The sequence below is a fragment of the Dermacentor variabilis genome, chromosome 2, assembly GCF_050947875.1.
Source record: "Dermacentor variabilis isolate Ectoservices chromosome 2, ASM5094787v1, whole genome shotgun sequence".
NCBI lineage: Eukaryota > Metazoa > Arthropoda > Arachnida > Ixodida > Ixodidae > Dermacentor > Dermacentor variabilis.
The window spans coordinates 15,448,841-15,468,929 of record NC_134569.1 but is presented as its reverse complement, the minus strand read 5'-3'; the positions used below and the strand labels follow the sequence as shown (position 1 = coordinate 15,468,929).

Here is a 20,089-nt window from a genome sequence, read left to right as displayed (position 1 = left end):
CTGGCAGAACTTTCGAAGTTAATCAACAACCGTAAGACAGCTGACATAAGGAAGTATAATATGGATAGAATTGAACATGCTCTCAGGAACGGAGGAAGCCTAAAAGCAGTGAAGAAGAAACTAGGAATTGGAAAGAATCAGATGTATGCCTTAAGAGACAAAGCCGGCAATATCATTACTAATATGGATGAGATAGTTCAAGTGGCTGAGGAGTTCTACAGAGATTTATACAGTACCAGTGGCACCCACGACGATGATGGAAGAGATAATAGTCTAGAGGAATTCGAAATTCCACAGGTAACGCCGGAAGAAGTAAAGAAAGCCTTGGGCGCTATGCAAAGGGGGAAGGCAGCTGAGGAGGATCAGGTAACAGCAGATTTGTTGAAGGATGGTGGGCAGATTGTTCTAGAGAAACTGGCCACCCTGTATACGCAATGCCTCATGACTTCGTGCGTACCGCAATCTTGGAAAAACGCTAACATAATCCTAATCCATAAGAAAGGGGACACCAAAGACTTGAAAAATTATAGACCGATCAGCTTGCTGTCCGTTGCCTACAAACTATTTACTAAGGTAATCGCAAATAGAATCAGGAACACCTTAGACTTCTGTCAAGCAAAGGACCAGGCAGGATTCCGTTAAGGCTACTCAACAATAGATCATATTCACACTATCAATCAGGTGATAGAAAAATGTGCGGAATATAACCAACATTTATATATAGCTTTCATTGATTACGAGAAAGCGTTTGATTCAGTCGAAACCTCAGCAGTCATGGAGGCATTGCGGAATCAGGGTTTGGCGCGCCGTATGTAAAAATACTGAAACATATCTATAGCGGCTCCACAGCCACCATAGTACTCCATAAGAAAGCAACAAAATCCCAATAAAGAAAGGCGTAAGGCAGGGAGATACGATCTCTCCAATACTATTCACAGCGTGTTTACAGGAGGTATTCAGAGACATGGATTGGGAAGAATTGGGGATAAGAGTTAATGGAGAATACCTTAGCAACTTGCGATTCGCTGATGATATTGCCATGCGTAGTAACTCAGGGGACCAAGCGCAATGCACGCTCACTGACTTCGAGAGGCAAAGCCGAAGGGTGGGTCTAAAAATTAATCTGCAGAAAACTAAAGTAATTTTAACAGTCTCGGAAGAGAACAGCAGTTTACGATAGGTAGTGAGGCACTGGAAGTGGTAAGGGAATACATCTACTTAGGGCAGGTAGTGACGGTGGATCCGGATCATGAGAATGAAATAATCAGAAGAATAAGAATGGGCTGGGGTGCGTTTGGCAGGCATTCTCAGATCATGAACAGCAAGTTGCCATTATCCCTCAAGAGAAGAGTTTATAACAGCTGTGTCTTACCAGTACTCACGTACGGGGCAGAAACTGGAGGCGTACGAAAAGGGTTCTACTTAAATTGAGGACGACGCAACGAGCTATAGAAGGAAGAATGATGGGTGTAACGTTAAGGGATAAGAAAAGAGCAGATTGGGTGAGGGAACAAACACGAGTCAATGATGTCTTAGTTGAAATCAAGAAAAAGAAATTGGCATGGGCAGGACGCGTAATGAGGAGGGAAGATAACCCATGGTCATTGAGTGTTACGGAATGGATTCCAAGGGAAGGGAAGCGTAGCAGAGGGCGGCAGAAAGTTAGGTGGGCGGATGAGATTAAGAAGTTTGCAGGGACAACATGGCCACAATTAGTACATGACCGGGGTAGTTGAAAAAGTATGGGAGAGGAATTGCCCTGCAGTGGGCGTAACCAGGCTGATGATGATGATGATGAAACACGGTCCCATTTAACGTTATCTCTGCCCGTTTCAATATTTAGCTACTTTAAAGAGCAGAATGGCTGGAAGCATTGTAATAACACGTTATACGACAGGCCTACCAGCCTTGACAAAAAAAATACATTTATATATCCCCATTTCAACACACAAGTTCACATTTGTCCCAACATACAGTAGCTTCCGCGTGTTTTCGGAATTCTGCATGTACCTTTTAATTACATAATCATCTCGATGGTAACGAGAAAAACCGTCCGTCCGCCACTCCGTCCGTCCGTCACATTAGACGATCGCTCCCAAGATGGAACCCGAGCAGCGAGCGACTTAACCTCCGTGCTGCCTGCCGCTTCAACGCGAACGAAGCGGCGAGAACACAGCGCTGACGAAGTTCTCGGCACACGCCGCACCTTGTCCCTTTCGCAGGTCGCTTTCAAGATATATGGGCCGGCGCGTCTCCAACGTAAAGCGGCGGAAGCACAGCGTGTGGAGCTATCAGCAGTCAGCGCTCTCCCTCCGCATTGCAGATCGCTTCGAAGATCAGGTCCGCGCGGCCGTGTCATACGCAGCCACAATCACGGTTCATAATGGTTCGACGCGGATGGATAAAGCGATAAATAGCGATAACGGCTTTTGTAATGATCGGAACGACATCAGCGCACTTGGCGCCGCCACCTGCAGCACTTTGCTTGCGCCATCGATGCACCTTGCGCCGCCTTCTGCAGCAGTTCGTGTCGCCGCAGCGCTTTCGTTTGTACTGGCAGGATCTAGTTTCATAACATTGATAATGACACCGGGCTGCGTGGGGATGAACAAGTGGCACAGTGCTTACGCATACTTAGACAACTTGGTTTGTACGCGAATTTCTTTCACACGTTCTTCTAGCCTCTTATTAGTTGTCACTTCGGAAGAGATTACGTGAACACGGCTTCGTACCACCTCTTTAACGCAGGGCTGTCTGGATCAACCTTCCGGGCCTGTCGTTCTTGATGCTCATCTGTGCCTTGGCGGGCCTGGTCATGTACGCTCGCTACCACGACTGCGACCCAATCATGACCAAGAAAGTTAGCGCGCCAGACCAGGTGTGCGCGCCCGGGAATAACACCGCGAGTAGGTTGCGGCGGCAGTGAAGGAAGCTTTCTACGTTGTGGGTGCCGCTTGCTGCATCCCGTGCACTGGCATCGAATCGCTGGACTCCATGAGGTGCCGCACAGCTGGCCACACAACAACGTACACAGAGCAAAAACAATTTCACAGGAAACGCGCTCCTGTAGGTTTGTCCGCTCGTTATGTCTGCCGAGCTTTTGTTACTGTGCGCCAAAACACTGCAGACGTTTTTCTTACGCAGTCGCCGTCGAGCTGCTACAAAACTTCCTGTTCTTTAGTGCGATGATTTACTTTGCGTAAGTACTGATCGAATAAGTGATGATATGACATGCTGTGAACTTAGTAAAGATGCTTTGTGTAACCACGCACATGATATACGAGACAGGCAGCACTGAACAACAGATATTTAGAAGCAGTCAGAGTAGGCTCGAGGACTTCCTCCCAGGATTATACTGATATCCCCCTAAACGTCCTAACAGGAGTAATAATTTATTGCCAGCAAGATTCTGCAAACGTTAGTAAGTGAATATGCAGTGGTTAGCGTCACATCCGTGTAACGAACCACAATTTACAGCGTAATGACCAACATCCCAAATTACAGAAAGCGCCGTCATGCCGGCCATACAACTTGTCTCTCCTCTTGTCTCCAGCTCCTTCCTCTCTACGTCATGGACATCCTGGGCAAATTCACGGGTGTCCCTGGACTTTTCGTCTCGGGCATTTTCAGCGGAGCACTCAGGTGAGCGCGTACAGTCTCCCCTAGGCTACAGCCGTGTCCACGTGTTCGGGCCGTCATCAAAGAGGCGTTCGCTCTAAGAACGCCACAAAAGTGGGGCGGACCTCCCCTTGCTACACTGCGCCACTTAGAAGACAAAAAACATGCGGAGTGAAGACGGCACAAATTCATGTTTGACCGCGCAGAAAACGAAGGAAGCACTAAACTTTGGGTCTATAGCTGGGGTTCTCAAGCGGGACTATAGCTCAAAAGCCCCAGACCACTGTTGTGGGAATCGACGAAGCCGTATCTGTCCCAGATATTAGACACGGAGTGGTAAAAGTTTACAGGAGTGTGAAAGTGGATTTGATTGCTTTGACCGACACTTAATTTTGTCATTAGCTCTACCTTAACGTACATAATCGCTATAGTCTGCAATAAACCTGTGGAGACGACTATGGGAGTTATGTTTAAAGAAGCCTAACGACAAATCTAACATAGTGACCTAAAAAAATTCACCGACGATTACGATACTACCCAATGCAAAATTTTAGCGCTGGTCTATACATGTTTTCATTTCACGTGTAAATATTTTGTATTATAGCTATATAGGCACATGGTTTACATACTCTTTCACCTGCGCATCAAGCAACGTAGTCTACTGTGACAAGCTACAAAGAAATCACGCAAATGTACAGAAGCGGCAGATGTAGGCTTCCCCGTCCGCATCCGCAACTCAACCGAATGCAGCAAAAGATCGTGCGACGCACGCAAGCGGGTTCGCTAGCGCATCCCGTGCTCTTGCACAAGATGTTCCCAACAGAGCATGACACTTCATGCCCTTTTTGCAGACGGTCAAAAGGCACTCTAGCACACATCCTTGCAGAGTGCACTAAGCTCAAGAACCCCCCACCATCCCTACCCCCCGAGCGATGGGAGACCTTGTCCAGCCCCGACCTACCGACCCAGCTCGCGCTGGCGGCTAGGGGCCAGGAACTGCTGGACGCATATGGGACCTGAGAAGAAGGTTCCACCCCATCTGGTGCCAGCGCGCACCAACCGTCACTAAGGGCTCAGCACAAAAGTTGATTCTCTCTTTCTCTCTCTGTCTAGAATGTACCGCTTGTAGCAAACAATACATAGGTGAAACTGGACAACAAATTCATACAAGACTCAACGATCACCGCGCGGACACAAAACGCAATTTACCTAAAGCAGTAGCCAGTCACTTTAAGAGGAAGCTTTAGCTCGGGTGCTCCTATCTAAATACATGTAAACGGAGAATCCGTTTTTCTCGGCAACCACTGCACCAAATTTGACAGGGTTTGCTGCATTTAAAAGAAAAACTTAAAATCTAGTGACTGTTGGTTTCGAATTTTAAATTTAGGTCGTCAATTTTTTATAAAATCTCGGCAAAAATCGCAAATTTTCAGAAAACGAAACTATCAAGTTTACAACTCCGTAACTCACCAAGAAAAAACGATATCGCAATTCTGTGAATTGTACCTGATAGCACATCTAAAGCGGACAAAATTGATATGTTACACATGAACCTCAAAAAATGGCGTAATGTGTAATTGCAACTTTTGCAGAACCCTCGTAAACAACGTAACAAATTCACGTAAGATGTAAACTGACATATCAAATTTGTCCGCTTTGAATCGTCTAATGGATACCGTTTACAGAATCGCGATATCTGTTTTTGATGCAGAGCTATTAGTTTGTAAACTTCGTGCTTCTATTTTTTTCGAACGCCTGAATTTTTGAAAATTCTTTTTACACAATTCAAGCCCTAAATCGAAATTCCGCTTCCAACAGGCACTAGAATTTAACTTTCTCTCTCAAATTCAACAATTTCATTAAAGTCGGTCCAGGGGTTATCTCAGAAAAACGTTTTTGCGTTTTTACATGTATTTGAATAGGCCGCGTCGGAGTTCGGCCCGAGCTAAAGCTTCCTCTTAATGAACATGGTCATTTATTTGACAAAGCAAGGCTCCATATACCACAAACAAATTTCCGCTAACCTCGCGAAAGGAAATGTACGCAATCATACCTCATACACAAGTTTAATTGCCTACACCACACGGGAATTAATTTGGCACGTGGTAACTTAGAATTCTTAAAAGCGGTAACTTAAATCTGAAATTATCATATCATCAACCAAGACACAAAACACATGCCACCAGCTAACCTTAATTCTTAACCTCACCTATTCTTCCACTCCGAAAATTTTTTGTCTGCCTACTACTCAATTTAATATACTCTTTCATGTTTTTACGTTTATATCAACTATACGACCACCCTTTTACCATGTACACCTGACCCCGCCCGCTTCTGCGCATGTCACCCTTCTATTTGTTATTCCGATTTCGGTTCCCCCCCCCTCTCTTTCCTCTTTTTTTATTATATGTTTTTTTAAAACCCTCACCAATACATTCCGAAGTCCCAGACGTCAGTATACCTTTTTCGGCGCCTCAGCCACACAGTGTATCGCCATTTCTGTATACCGCTGTAACACCTACCTTGAGCTACTGCAGTAGCTCAACGTAGGTGTCGGGCCAACGTCCCTTGAAAGACCAGGCCGGTGACTTCCAGTTGCCCCATACGTTGCACCCCAGACTCCTTTTCGCCATCTTAACTACTTCAACATTTCTTGACACATTGCTGCTATGCTACTCAAGTCAATCTTTCAACTCATGGTTATATTCTTTTTTTTTGGGGGGGGGGGGGGGCGGGGGTCTTTTGTGTTACTCGCACACTGACCGCCTGACCGGCTGTTTTAATGCCACAAAACCATGCCGCCAACGACACCCCTGAATGTTCCCTAACCTCTCGCTTCCCCAACGCCCTCCCATGCCCCCTTCCTTTTTTTCCCTCTTAGTGTCCCCCCCTCGTTTTTCTCTCTCCTTTTATTTCTTTTCTTTTCTCCCTGCCTTCCCACTCTCCCGCTCTTGTCCCCTCGTCTTGGGAACGACGCGCATAGACGTCAGGCGACAGCGCTCATTACCTCTGAAGTCTCTCCCTTTATAACCAACCGCCACCTACAACAAGCGCACGTGACGTCACTGCACTAACCCTTTAAAACTAACATGCCGAGAATGACGAGGCCGCCTTTGACGAAGATAGGTCCTCCTATCGAAACGTTGGCCAGCCTTTCTGAGGCACCTTATCTCTGTTTACAGACTTTATACCACAGTGTGCTATTCCATCTGTCAGCCCCTTTTTTTTTATTTTGGACGGTTTATATTAGGAAGAGAACGCTGTTAGTAGCGTAGCTGGCGCGAACAATTTGTCTCGTGCGGCACCTAGCAAATGAAGCGAAGCGTCGCTCGACTGCCTCACTAATCGGTAAATCGCTAGAGGCAGAGCGTGGGTGATGCGTGGACGCGAGTTATAGCAGCCGCCGTAGATAGACGTCCGCTCATGCAGCGCTTTTTTCCCATACAGACGACGCGCGCGACTCTGGCGCCACGTTGTAGCCACCGTAGCCGCACAGCCTTCCTTACGAGGCACTACGCTTTTCTTATCACGCTTTCGTTCATATTCTTCCACCGTGCTTTCGTTCCACCAACGACGGCAGCGGTCCTCCGTCGCGGGGAAATCATGCCACAGTGTCAGCGGCAACAACACCCAAGAGAGCATCACACCGAGCTTTACTCGTAGCCGCTAGTCATCGCCCCTTGCAGGAGCAGTGATCCCCGCCACAAACACTGGTATCACCGTTGGGTACCACGGACTGACCTCAGCAGCTGACGCCGCGGACGAGCGCAGCCCTCCCCCCTCACCTACCACCCCCCTGGAAGCGCAGATGAGATCGCCCACGTGGCTGCGGATGCCGTAGCCGCCGGCAAGTCAGCGCATGCGCGGGTCGTCTCCCCTCCGCTCCTCCTCCGCTTTCTACCTATTGGTTTCACTGTTGCCTTCTCCACTTTCCTCCTCGTCCTCTCGTCTTTTATCTCCCCGCTGCGCTTCGCGTTCGCTTGCATATTTCGCTGTGCTCGTTCGCTTGGTTACGAGGTACGACGTTAATGTACAACGACGCTCAACGCAGGAACGGGCGCGTAAGAGCTGCGCTCTAAAATAGGCACAATCCAACGCAGTGTTGGGATCTAAATGACGCAAAGCTTGTGCAAGTTAGCGACGCAGCAACAGCCAGCGAGCACAGGCGAGATATGGTGCTTGTCGAGAGAATAATGTTGACCAGAGGCACAGAGAAGCACGATATATATCTAAGTTGTCTCTTCGGGCCAGTGGCAGTGCCAGAACTTTATTTCGGGGGGGGACGGGGGGTTCTCCGCCGACAACTACCGCTCCTGCCCCTTCTTCACCTCTCTCTCTCGCTATATATATATATATATATATATATATATATATATATATATATATATATATATATATATATGTGGGGGGGGGGGGCGAGGGCGCTTCATGCACGTGTTTGCGTTGCCGAAACATCACTTTGCTTAACTACTGACAAAAATGTTTCGTTGCTAAGATGTGCAGCCACTTCGTGTAAACTTATATCATCGCTATGCTGTTTTTAAAAATAATTAGATTAACTAAACTAAAATTTCTTTTGCTAATTAATGCATTTGTATAATGTACGTCAATGACCTAGCTGGTACCTCACTTGTAGAAAGACTTGTAGAAATGCATTGGCGTTCCAGTTACTCTTGCGCTTCAACGCGGTTACGTATTCGGCGGCTATACGCCGAGGGCGGCAGAACGACCGGCCCAAGGAAAAGACCCATGCAGCGCCAGGAAGACGATCACCTTTATTCCTTCAGCGACGCGCTTTTTGTGCCCTAAGTAGCCAATCAGGGGGTGGCAAAAATTAGAGAAAGATATCGCGGCAAGCGGAGCAATCTTATCTGCAGGCCTCAACGTAGAATGTGACCAGCACCGCGAATGTTGCAATGCAGAAAACGATGTTTTTTTTAAAAAGCAGCTGGAACGCCAATGCATTTGTCCGCGAACTTCGGGAATTAATACCTCGAAACTGGTGTCATCGTGACAATTCGTTCCAAGTGGATCCGCCTTGCGTACTCCGCGGCTTGAATTTGTAAGTTGCAATGTGAGCCACAAGGCAGTTATATTAAAAGTTAATTAGTGAATTTTTGTTAATTACCTGATTATGCATTTCAATTTTTGTTCAAGTAATGCCCGCCTCTTTGAGTAGGCCAGCTAATAGAATTGTGCTATCTGCCGCAGGGAAGCTTTAAAATATTTTGAAAGTGTTCGCTGGAACTCCCGGTGTATATCCACTAATATATCCGGCGAGAAAAAGACGGCGAACACCAGAGTCCGGGAAAGACAGCAACGTGAACTGGAGAGATGAGATGCGCGTAGCTGATAATCTGGTAGAAGTGTTGGCTAGTCAGAATTTTGTCAGCAGAACGCTTACCAGGCGAAGGAAAACGCAGCAGAGCACGACAAAGAACTAGGCGGTGTGACGAAATCGGGAACTTTGCAGACGTAGGACCAGTCGACTGACATCATGCAGACAGGGGTAATTCGAGGTTGCGCGTAGTAACGTCTGTTCGTACAATGGATAGAAAAGAGGCCTGATGGACGTCGGTGACTGCATACGAGAAAAATGAAATCAATAAACGGAAAGCTGTACAAACTATAAAAGGAAAACTGTAAAGGCTAAATTTCGGGCTATAGGGGAAGCTGAGCTGACCCAGGAAAGGGGTAACTGGAAATCTCTAGGGCAGTCCTCTGTCTTGTAATGAACTTAGGCCTGACAGAGCTCTCGCTTTGGCTTCAGTCATCCATGGAGGGAACGAAAAATGTCAGTCCCTCCTTTGCGACCTTCCTCGAGACAAGGAGAGCTTTGAGCGCAAATAACTGGACGTGGTACGTGGGCTGCAGCAGCTCGCAGTCCTTCATGAATAAAGGACAGCGAACTTTTAACCGACGTGCGCAGTATGTAACGTCATGGTGGAAACTGTGGTGTTAATGCGCCTTAACCTCACTGTGCCGTATTTTAAGGACCATTGCCCTAGCTCCCTCCTTCTAGGAAGACTAAAGGAATAGTGGCGGTAGAGATTAGCCTTATTAACTAGACAAGACACTAAAGAACTACACCAAGATTATTCTGGCGAAGCATTTTATTAAGAATCGCTTTGAACGTATTCGATTGAAGAAGGTTGGCCATGAGCGGAGGAAATGAATGGCACTGTTGTCCTTCTATGCGTAAGCATTCTTTGGCGAGTACCCCAGCAAGATCTGTGCCACGCGAAAAGTAAGATTCCTTGTACCTGCACAAAATGCGCAATACGCGAAGATATTTAATCATTATTATAGTGTACATGTAGACGATTGTTAGCCTTATTAGCGATGAGGAACCACTGAAACAAAAAAAAATATTGATCAGAGAGAATTTTGTCACCACAATCGTTTCGGTGACGCGAAAAGTGTAACAGCTACCTATAGGGTTCCATAGGGCTCCATAGAAAATGCGTGACCCACGCTTATAATAGGTGTGCGCCAATGGAAATTATGGGGTGCGCCAACTTTAATTTTGGAGTTGACCATCTTTAATTTTTGGGTGGGCCAACGTGAAATTCCGGGACGGGCCAACTGAAATTTGGAAACAAAAGCTAAATAACAGCCGAGTCAAAGAATTCTTGCGCATTTGTAGACAATAATTTATGTATCACTTTTTTAAAATTCGCGTCCCAAACGCAGCTTCTTGGTACCTTAGTATGACATGACCGATTTCCTAGGATTTTACTTTTTTATTTTGCATGGTATTTGACCCAGTTTATAGATAGAAGGTTTATATAAGTTCACTTGGCTATCTCGGGGCTGTGCAAATCTCATAACTTCATGGAACCGGTTCGGGAATTTCGTGCACGTTTTCTTCTTTAATCGTTCTTTTTTTTTTCTGCTTCTTTCTGGCTTACCATAGGAGAAACGTCTCCCAAATGGCGAGACGCGTCTGCTATTTCCTGAAGTGTAATTTACCAATCCCGCTTAAATTGTTTTTACTTTTCATAGCGCCTTTAGCTGCGCTCTGCGCTGACATGTTTGCAATGCTGGAATTCTGCACTCTTATAGGAGAGTACCGAACTTTCAATCAACAATGAGTCTGGTGAGCCGCTACCAGCAACTGAATGTGCACTTTTGTTTAGCAATATTCTTTCCGCCAATTTCTCGGGAAACACCGCCGTGCCTGCTGACACAGTTCTGACACGCTGTGCAGCGAATATTACCCAATGTTTGCTGTAACTTTTGATTCAGCTGGAATTTTGAATTTAATTCCTCAAAAACATCCTCATCATATGGCACTGGCAACGTTAACTCAAAGTTTCTCAAACAGGCATGCGCATATTCTTCTCTCTTTTTGCACGAGATCTTTCAGCAGTTTCTTGACCAAGAAATTTTGCGGCTCCATTGCAAAATCGGTAAGGTGGTTTTAATACATAAGTATGGCGATAAACCCTGCGCTCTCAACTACCCGCCCATTTCATTAACAAGCATTCCGTGTGAAGTTATGGAACATGTATTGTACTCGCATATAGCTAAACTTTTAGAATCTAATTCATTCTTCGCATCCGCCCAACATGGTTTTCAGCGTGCACTTTCCCGTGAAACCCAGTTCTGTTCACTCATCATCTGCATACTGTACTTGACAAACACTCCAAGATGGACTGCATTGTTTTTGAACTTTGCGAAGGCCTTTGAGAAAGTTAATCACGCCTTACTAATGTTTAAACTCTCCTCGCTCAATCTCGACTGTAACATACTGTCTTGGCTCGAATGCCTTCTAACAAACTGCCTACAGTACGTCACAATTAATGGTGATAACTCACCTGAAATAAATGTAACATTGGGAGTACCACAGGGTTCAGTTTTTGCCCACTTTTGTTTTTAATATATATTCACGATTTGCCTAACTGCGTTTCTTCTGCGCATTTGTATGCCGACGACTGTGTACTTTACAGGGAAATCCGTAACGATGACGATGAAAATATCTTGCAGGCAAATTTTAATAACATTGCAAGTTGGTGCGATAACTGGCTAATGAATTTAAATCCTAAAAATGCGAACTAATGGCTGTTTCTCGGCAGTACGATGGCTCCTCAACGTACAAACTAGGTGATATCGAATTCGACCATATATCAACATACCGGTACTGGGGGTTTACTATTACCTACAATATAACATTGAATATTCATATTAATATGATCAGTAAGTGCTAACCGCACATTAGGATACTTACGACGTAAATTCAATAAAGCCCCACCTCCCCTCAAAATGCTTCTATACAAAACTCTAGTGCGCTCGAAGTTAGAATACGCCGTTGCGATCTGGAACCCTCATCTCGCAAACTTAATTACGTCTCTAGAATTATTTCAGAATAACGCCGCGCGCTTCATTCTTTCTAATTACCATCGTACAACAAGTGTAACAGCAACGAAACAGTCTTTATCACTGCCCTTTCTGTCAATGCGTTCCGCCTTTGCCTCTTTCATGAGGTCGTCTAACATTCATCACTACGTACCTAGCTTATCACGCAATCCACTTATCGCTCATCACGGATTGACCATAAACACACACAGTTAAAGGCATTTTTTTAACACAGACACATTTTATTTTCCCTTCATACCGCCCATATGAAACGATTGGAGCCACCTACCTGACGACATTGTTTTCATTTCTGATCATTCCTTTTTTTTCATTCTTTATCTGCGCACCTTCATTGTGATAGCCCTGCTTAATCATATCGTGTATCTCTCCTCCCCACTCCTTTCTTTTTACATGTGTCTTGATGCCTGCAATTTCTTTTGCTTTTTCACGGTTATTTTTTCCTTTCTCCTGTTATTTTTCCCTTTCCCAATTTTCTCTTACGCTCATATTTTGCCCCTAGTATTGTATAACACGTGTTTATTTCTGTTCAGTTCAGTTATATTTGTTTTAGTACCATCCTGTTATATTTCATTTCACTTTTACAATTTGTCGCTAATACTGTATAACGCAGCATGTTTCATTCTGTTCTTAGTTTGTGTTGTCACCCACTCCCCTCTGCAATGCCTCGGTGATTGAGGATATCGAGAATAAATAAATAAATAAATACGAGTGCACGCTTTTGTAACTTCCTCGAATAATGCAGCAGCAGTTGAGGCAGAAAGGTGGGTTGCGTCTACAGGCTTAAAACGTGCACGGTTGTTTGCTCTTCATCTCTTTAGAGGAGACAAAGAAATCGGGTCGGTTAGGAGGAGAAATCGTATCGCTTCGTCGGCACGTGTTCGGCGTCCGATGGCTTTAAGAAAATATTACTATTTTTTTAAGTCACCGTCAGCGTCTTCACTCGTATATACTTGTGGCACAGTTAACAAAGGAAGCTTGTCGTTTGCTAATCGCTGTTACGCTTTTTTTGTTTAACTTGATGACCAAATAGAGAATATAATCAAACTGCGCTCTTTTTCTTTTCTTTGTACACAGCACCGTCTCCTCCGGAGTAAACTCACTGGCGGCTGTCACCCTCGAGGACGTCGTGAAACGCTACATCGTGGAAGATATGAGCGATCGCTCTGCCACTACGCTGACCAAGGTCCTGGGTACGACTCCTCGACATTATGGCGCATTTCACCCCATCTATACGACCTTCGCAATCAACACCGGTGGAAATGCGAGTTTGACAGTATATGCCGCCCTTCCATGGTGGTAAAGGTGTAAAGTTCAACTTGTCGGACCTGCTTTCAATAAGCATTAGACGTCAAATATATCGGATAAATAGAAGTGAGCTTACGAAAATTCTATATTCCACGTTGCACAGCTCTTCCAAGCGTTAGAGAAAGATATCTTACATTCACCGTGCTCACTTCATTCGTGTTTTAACACTCCAAACACCACTTCAAATGAACTGTTTGGTTTCTAGCGCCACTGTAAACAAGAAGGATCAAGAAGGTTGCGATACATTTGCGGGAAAGCTGTTCACTTCTCTCTCTCTCTCTCTCGCCGCCACCCCTTTGGGTGCACTCGCAGCGCTGACGTTTGGGTGCACCGCCATTGCACTGGTCTACGCCGCGCAGAACATGGGCAACGTTTTACAGGCAAGAAACCACCTCGCACACTTCTAGATGGAAGACGCAAAGCGTTGCTGGCGAATCGACTGTCAGTTGCGTTCTAACCTATACGACCTTTTGGTGTGCATTTCAGGCCGCTCTGTCAATCTTTGGCATCGTCGGAGGACCGCTGCTGGGAGTTTTCACCCTCGGCATATTTTTTCCCTTTGCAAATAGCATCGTGAGTGTCTTAAACGTTTGCACCCAGTTCCAACGTAACTTGCAACAAGAACATACGGGTTGCTACGTACGGCTTACATAATGTAACGTCAAGAAAACGGTCAGCAAGCAGTCTAACACACACATACACGCGCACGCGCAGTAGAACACGGGACTACTGCGCACAAACTTTCTCTGGTCTCACTTTTCATCAAAGAGGCTCCTACAACTTAAACATTTGTTTGGAGACGGCTATTGGAATGGAGCTACGGAGCATAAGCAACGAAAGTGGAAGACTTGTAACACGATGAGTACGAATTGATCCGATCGGTTTCCGCTTCTGTCTCTCCTTGGAATGTCTACTAAAAGATTACGTACCACTCGGTCTCATGTACCGAATAATCGTACGGCAGCCCCTAACAGAGAGACACAGAGAAACAGACAGACAGGTATGCGAGCCAGGTGCAAAGGGATATGCAAAGAAACAAAATGGAGGAAGGCTTAATATTTAGTTCTCTTTGAGAGACTCTACATCGTTCATTATAACAACTGTACGTGGGTGGTAGTGGTGTCATGTCGTATGTGGTGTCGTTATGTCCACTGCCACGCAGAACGCACACGTTGTGCTTTTGGTAATCGTGACATGCATAAAACATGTGCGCACTTAACACGGTTTCCTCCGGTCTCACCACGCAGGGGGCTGGCGTGGGCATAGTGACGTCACTGGTAGTGACCTTCTGGATTGGCATTGGCGCCTTTTACTACAAGCCGGCGCATCGAATGGCTAGGCGCTCGGTGATGGGATGCCTGCAGGAGTACATCAACGTAACGCACCAGGATCCTGCGAACGTGACTTTCCCGGTGCTTCTCGACCCGGATGTAGCCAAGTGAGTTGAGTCTCGACTAGTTGGCGCCCTTATGTTACAACTAGTACCAGACTACTTCGAAACGGATCTGCCACCTAACAGATTTCGTTCAGTTAGTGCGAGGCCGGTATAACATAGATACTTCGAGTATTTTGATTTACTCCACGGGCTATGCAACTCAGCTATATCATTCCCTCACCGTTGGGCTATTACCTACTCGAGTTGACTGTTTTACTATTCTTACTTCCCTAGAACCGTAACAGTTTGGAACAACCTCAGCAACGACAACGTAACACATGACTCAGTGTCATAGTTAACAAGCACTTAACTTGAAATTACGACCTGCATTGTATTTATTTTGTGCCTGGCTCGTTTTTGTGTGTGTGTAACGAAATGCCATCCACCCTGCTATGATCTTGTTAAAAAACCGCAATGTCCATAAATAAAATAAGATAAATAACGAACCAGCACCGGCTGGCTTAGAAGGACTGAAAGTTGAGCAAGCTAGGGATTCGTCTCACCGAAAAACAGGCGAGCCCTAACACGGACGCAAAACAAAAAACAAAAAGTCACAATACAAACGCCGACTGTTTGCTGCTGCCATTTTCCTCTAGTAAAAGAACTTAACGTGTCTTCTTTCACAAACACATCACGAGAATTCATACCTACCTTTAAGGAACAATATGGGAAGAGAAGACCGTCCGAGCTCCTCTGTTACCGCCTGCTTTTTCTTTATGCAGAAACATTAGATTCAGAGGACCTATAAACGTTGAGATAACGTTCTGTGCAGATTGATTAAATCCCCGCTTAAGTAGAAAGAAATCTTAAACATTGAGCAGCAATACCTAGAAGGTGATTTACCTAGAAGTACATTTTACTCAAACTGCATTTTGTTATTACCGCTTCAAACATGTCGACGTATAATGAACAGCTGCCAGTAAACTTTACAAGTGGGTAGAGTCCTCTATATAAGTAGTACCTGTATTTACCGACACCACACATCACCTTTTACGTTCTCATAGGTGCAAAAGTTGTTTGTCGTTCACCTCAGTAGTTGGTGCAACAGCTCCTAACACGTCAACGTGTATATGATTATTTATGTCCATGTCTTTTCTTTTTTTGTTAGCAAGGACATACTCTACGCCTACCGGATCTCGTATGTCTGGTACAGCATGATTGCCAGCATGCTGGTCGTCTTCGTCGGAATCATCGTTAGCCTTATCACTGGTGAGTGTCACAGACGCGAAGCCCTTTAATTATAACCTTCGAAAAAATGCGCATGTCGAGGTTTGTATGGAGGTAAACAATAATAGTGCAAGTATTCTGACAAGTGTAACAAGCATAACGATTACCAGCCAATAGCAAGATGGTAAAGTGGATGTTTCTTGTTTGGGTTGTTTCTTCACGGTCGTCTAAGGATGCCGGTTATTTTATATGGTAAGACAAAAGCCAGAAAACCAAGATGCAAAAAAAGAAAGAAACGATAAGGACTCGGACATTTAGTGTTAACAACAGTTTGGAGGACCCTTAAGATTGGCCTTTAACAGTAGAGCACGACAGCACTCTAAGATCCCTCACTACTGCTGACGCTTCCCGGCAACTGCAGCTAGCTTATGTAACCGTAATGTTTACCGGGAAACGCTGGCAGCGAACGCTATGCACGACGGAGAGCTTTCTGGTAGAAACGCAGCCTCTTGCGTGGGCCAATCCAGGAGGTGGTAGGAAGCCACGCCAAATATATATAATTGTCAGTGTCCTGCTATTATTTCGCGCTTTTAATATTTAAGTCTGGGAAGATTTAACACAAAAAGCATGCGCTGTCGGTGCTTTATTTCATGACGTTTGTTTGTGAGCTGTCATTCTCAAAATTCCGAGGAATAACTTTGCCAAGAATGTAAGACAAGGTGTGAGGAACATCAGTGATAGAATGGTGTGGCAATATAACCAGCATATACCGCATGTCATACAGCAACGCGTGGCATATACGCATACCTAAAATACGAGAAATTTTTCCCGAACGGCCGGCGCCGACGCTGCCACCGACACCGGATTTCCTGCGACACGAAGCCCTCGACGCTGCCGTGTTAATACTTCATTACTCCATTCGTGGCCGACATTATGAGGAAGACCAGCGGACATAATCCGTAGTGTAAAAAGTGAAGTTTCTTTGAAGTGTACATTGGCGGACACTATTTGAAGATCAAACCGTTGTTGTCAAGCTGATCGAACTACAATTTAGCCTCTCGTATTCGTTGACTGGCTTGGAGATTATATATGGTACAGGTCTTCCGTTTTCTGTCACATGGCAATAACTCCTAAAATTTACAACGCCAGCCGCAGAGGATAATCAGCAAATGTAACTGATTTATGAAGTAGCACCTCTCTCAGTCCTCGAGGCGAAGCACGGTTTTGACTCTGTATTCAAAAGGTTGCTTCAAACTTATCGTATACGCGAGCGATTCCTTAAGCTACAGATCACCGATATAATGCACGTTATATGGTAATGGGCGGTAAATATTAAGAATGCATCAATGAAGAACACTGAATAAGTATGACAAATACTGGCGCATATATCTGATAAACTTGTTTAACGAAGATTCGGCACTTTCCCAGGGCCCTATAAACCGTCGAAGGTGAACCCGAGGTCGATTCATCCCATCTACAATTGCCTCGTCAAGATGCTGGCAACACCGTCTGTGAGAGAGAAGCTCATGGTCAGAAGTGAGGTATATGTCACGAATAACGTTCTTTATTATTTTTAGAGGGAGAGAGATAGAAACCGGGGGGGGGGGGATTTTCAGCTTCCAACTCTACCCCTTTCTGCATTACAAATTTTGAATAAGAAAGATCACATATGGTATTTACGATTCTAAGCGTCTCACACTGTCTTTTTTACCAGTTTATCACCGTGTTCCTACCAAGTTTTTGCATTTGTTACATTCATATAGCACTACACCCCTCCTCCACCCCTTATGTAATGTATTCAGGCCGTTAAGGATAAAATAAATGAAATGAAACAAGTAACATACATATTTACTGAAATAACGTATCCAATATGTTTCTTGGCCCTTATTTATGTGCTATAAGCATTTACATCATTGAATGGCGAGAGGACCCAACGTGTCGTGCCAGGGCACTAATGTTGGCATGTGCTGACACGGAGAATGACTAACAAACATTAAAATGCACTAAGGCAGAAGTTTGCAAAAATTAAACAATCTGTAATATAACGATTATGATGTGGCATAATATGACAAAGTCTCACATCTCAATGGTAAATGCCATATCTGTATCCGCAATGGCATCTTCGCTTATTATGAAATTTAGTAGGTTTCGAACCGTTGAATAGAATTCCCAGACATCGATCATAAATGGCCGGATACTTGCACTGAATGGAGTTTACGCGCAACATAAGACATTTGGGGCGTCACCTTTTATCGCCGTCGAATAGCCCACTCAGTACAGCAAGAAAGGTGGAAACAAGGCTCCAGAGTGTAGCGCGCGGTGCTTTTATTATATCCATCGTTTTAATTTTACTCGAGATTGACAAGGCCAACGACGTATCAGCACATCACCGCAATAGCAGCGCCCCCTTGTAGATGCATTTGAAAAAATTAAACCTGATACGGTGAAAATATATTCTTCGCTCACTCCTTCTCCGTTCCAGATTTTTCTACAAAAGTTACTGAAGGGAACTCTGGCACTGCGTTCGTACATTTACCATGGTAACGATGGGTATACACGTAGATTTGTCTAAATCTTCGTGCTTGTGGCTTCAGACGTTGTTGTGGCGGGTTCTTTTCTTTATTTAACCGCGAAAGGCATTTTAAATGCGAAGCATTTCTTCCCGAACATTTGCCACTTCGACAATATTTATCTATCTATCCGCCTAAGTCTTGGTGCTCTTGTGGCCGTTTCGTTAATTTGGTACATACCAGAATTGGCATAGTATGACAAGAGTGCATGAAGAACACAAATTACAGGTCATGACATGCGTGTCACGTAGGTCATGAAACAGACGCCTGCGTCTTGGTGCTCTCATGGCCGTTCCGTTAACTTGGTAGGCTCCCGCACACTGCTTCACATGACACCGACCCCTACAGGGCGTGGGATCTGCCGGCTTTTTTTTTTTTCCCTGAGGTCTCCTGCAGATTAGTCTTCCACGGAAACTACGTCACTGCCCGACATGGCGGCACCCGGCGTGCCCCTCTTCAGGCCATAGTTTGACCCATTCACGCGGAGTGAACGGTGTTTGTAGACCCTCGACCACCGGCAGCACGGTTCCGGCGTTAACTCTTCGCGTTCTTCTTGAGACTGGTTCTCGACATCAAGGGAAGGTGGCCTATAGTGTACGGTAACAAACATGCGGCGCGTCATTATTTTGCATCGGCCTGGCTTCGGGCAGCACGCGCACTCCGTTCGCAGCAACTGGCGTCTTGAAGCGGTTGAAACATGTGTACCCTGACGAACGCAAACGCACGAACGCACCGCGATGTTAATGCATTCGTACCTTGTTCTACGCGACTATTGCAAAACGCTTAAAGACGCAGGCGTGTGGAACGCATGAACAATTTTAACCCTTTCGTCTCTCCTTTTATGGCGAGAGATCGGGTTTGAAACGCTCATTGACGTTCGCAAACAGCACACGCCGTGATCACGTAGTGGCTTCGGCATTCGTTGCTAAGCCCGCGGGGGCGTGGGATAAAATTCCCGCCGCAGTGGCCGCAGTTAGATGGGGGCGAAAAGCGAGAACACCCATGGTGCCGTGCATTGGGCGCATGTTAAAGAAGCCCAGGTGGCCGTAATGAATCCCCCACTGCGGCGTGTCCCATTATATCATATCTTGGTTTTGGCACGCAAAACCCCAGAATTTAGCCTTTAACATGTCACAAGCGGGCCTTCTTGCCATTGGCTTGGATTGGCGTTTCTTCAGGCAGCACGCAGTGTTTTATATGCTCCCTTTGCTCGTACATCAACGCTCGGACGCCTCGAATTGCTTTTATAAACATTTCACAGGACGTCGTACTTGACTGAGCTTCTCAAGTTTAACACATTACGCTTCAGTTACGAGTATGGTGATCATCAACCCGACAAGACCCACCTTCCTCTTTAATATTTCTCTAAATGTCTCTTTAAAAGCGCGTCACATTCAAGGCAGCGCATCTCGTCGTCTCTGTTAATGTCACCGACCTGTACAATTCACCGATGATATTCACTTCAATGACGATATTTCAAAGACAGATAGCGCTTATAATTTTCATGAGATTTCTTCGACTTGAACCTTGCAAATAAAGCTGTTACAACTACGTGCAACCCGTGCATTGTCGCACTGTTCGTCAGGAACGCAGGTGACGATTTGTGAAATTCGTG

The 20,089-nt window shown here is 45.3% G+C and overlaps 1 protein-coding gene across 1 annotated transcript in view; it reads left to right on the top strand.

The window, feature by feature from the left end:
• Positions 1-20,089, top strand: part of LOC142571417 (sodium-coupled monocarboxylate transporter 1-like) — a 36,257-nt gene that overhangs the window by 11,480 nt on the left and 4,688 nt on the right. The window contains exons 8-15 of the mRNA XM_075679746.1: positions 2,749-2,878; positions 3,554-3,642; positions 13,072-13,187; positions 13,615-13,682; positions 13,789-13,875; positions 14,550-14,740; positions 15,846-15,946; positions 17,333-17,445. Coding sequence (XP_075535861.1) covers positions 2,749-2,878; positions 3,554-3,642; positions 13,072-13,187; positions 13,615-13,682; positions 13,789-13,875; positions 14,550-14,740; positions 15,846-15,946; positions 17,333-17,445 — 895 coding nt within the window. The remainder of the gene's footprint in view (positions 1-2,748; positions 2,879-3,553; positions 3,643-13,071; positions 13,188-13,614; positions 13,683-13,788; positions 13,876-14,549; positions 14,741-15,845; positions 15,947-17,332; positions 17,446-20,089) is intronic.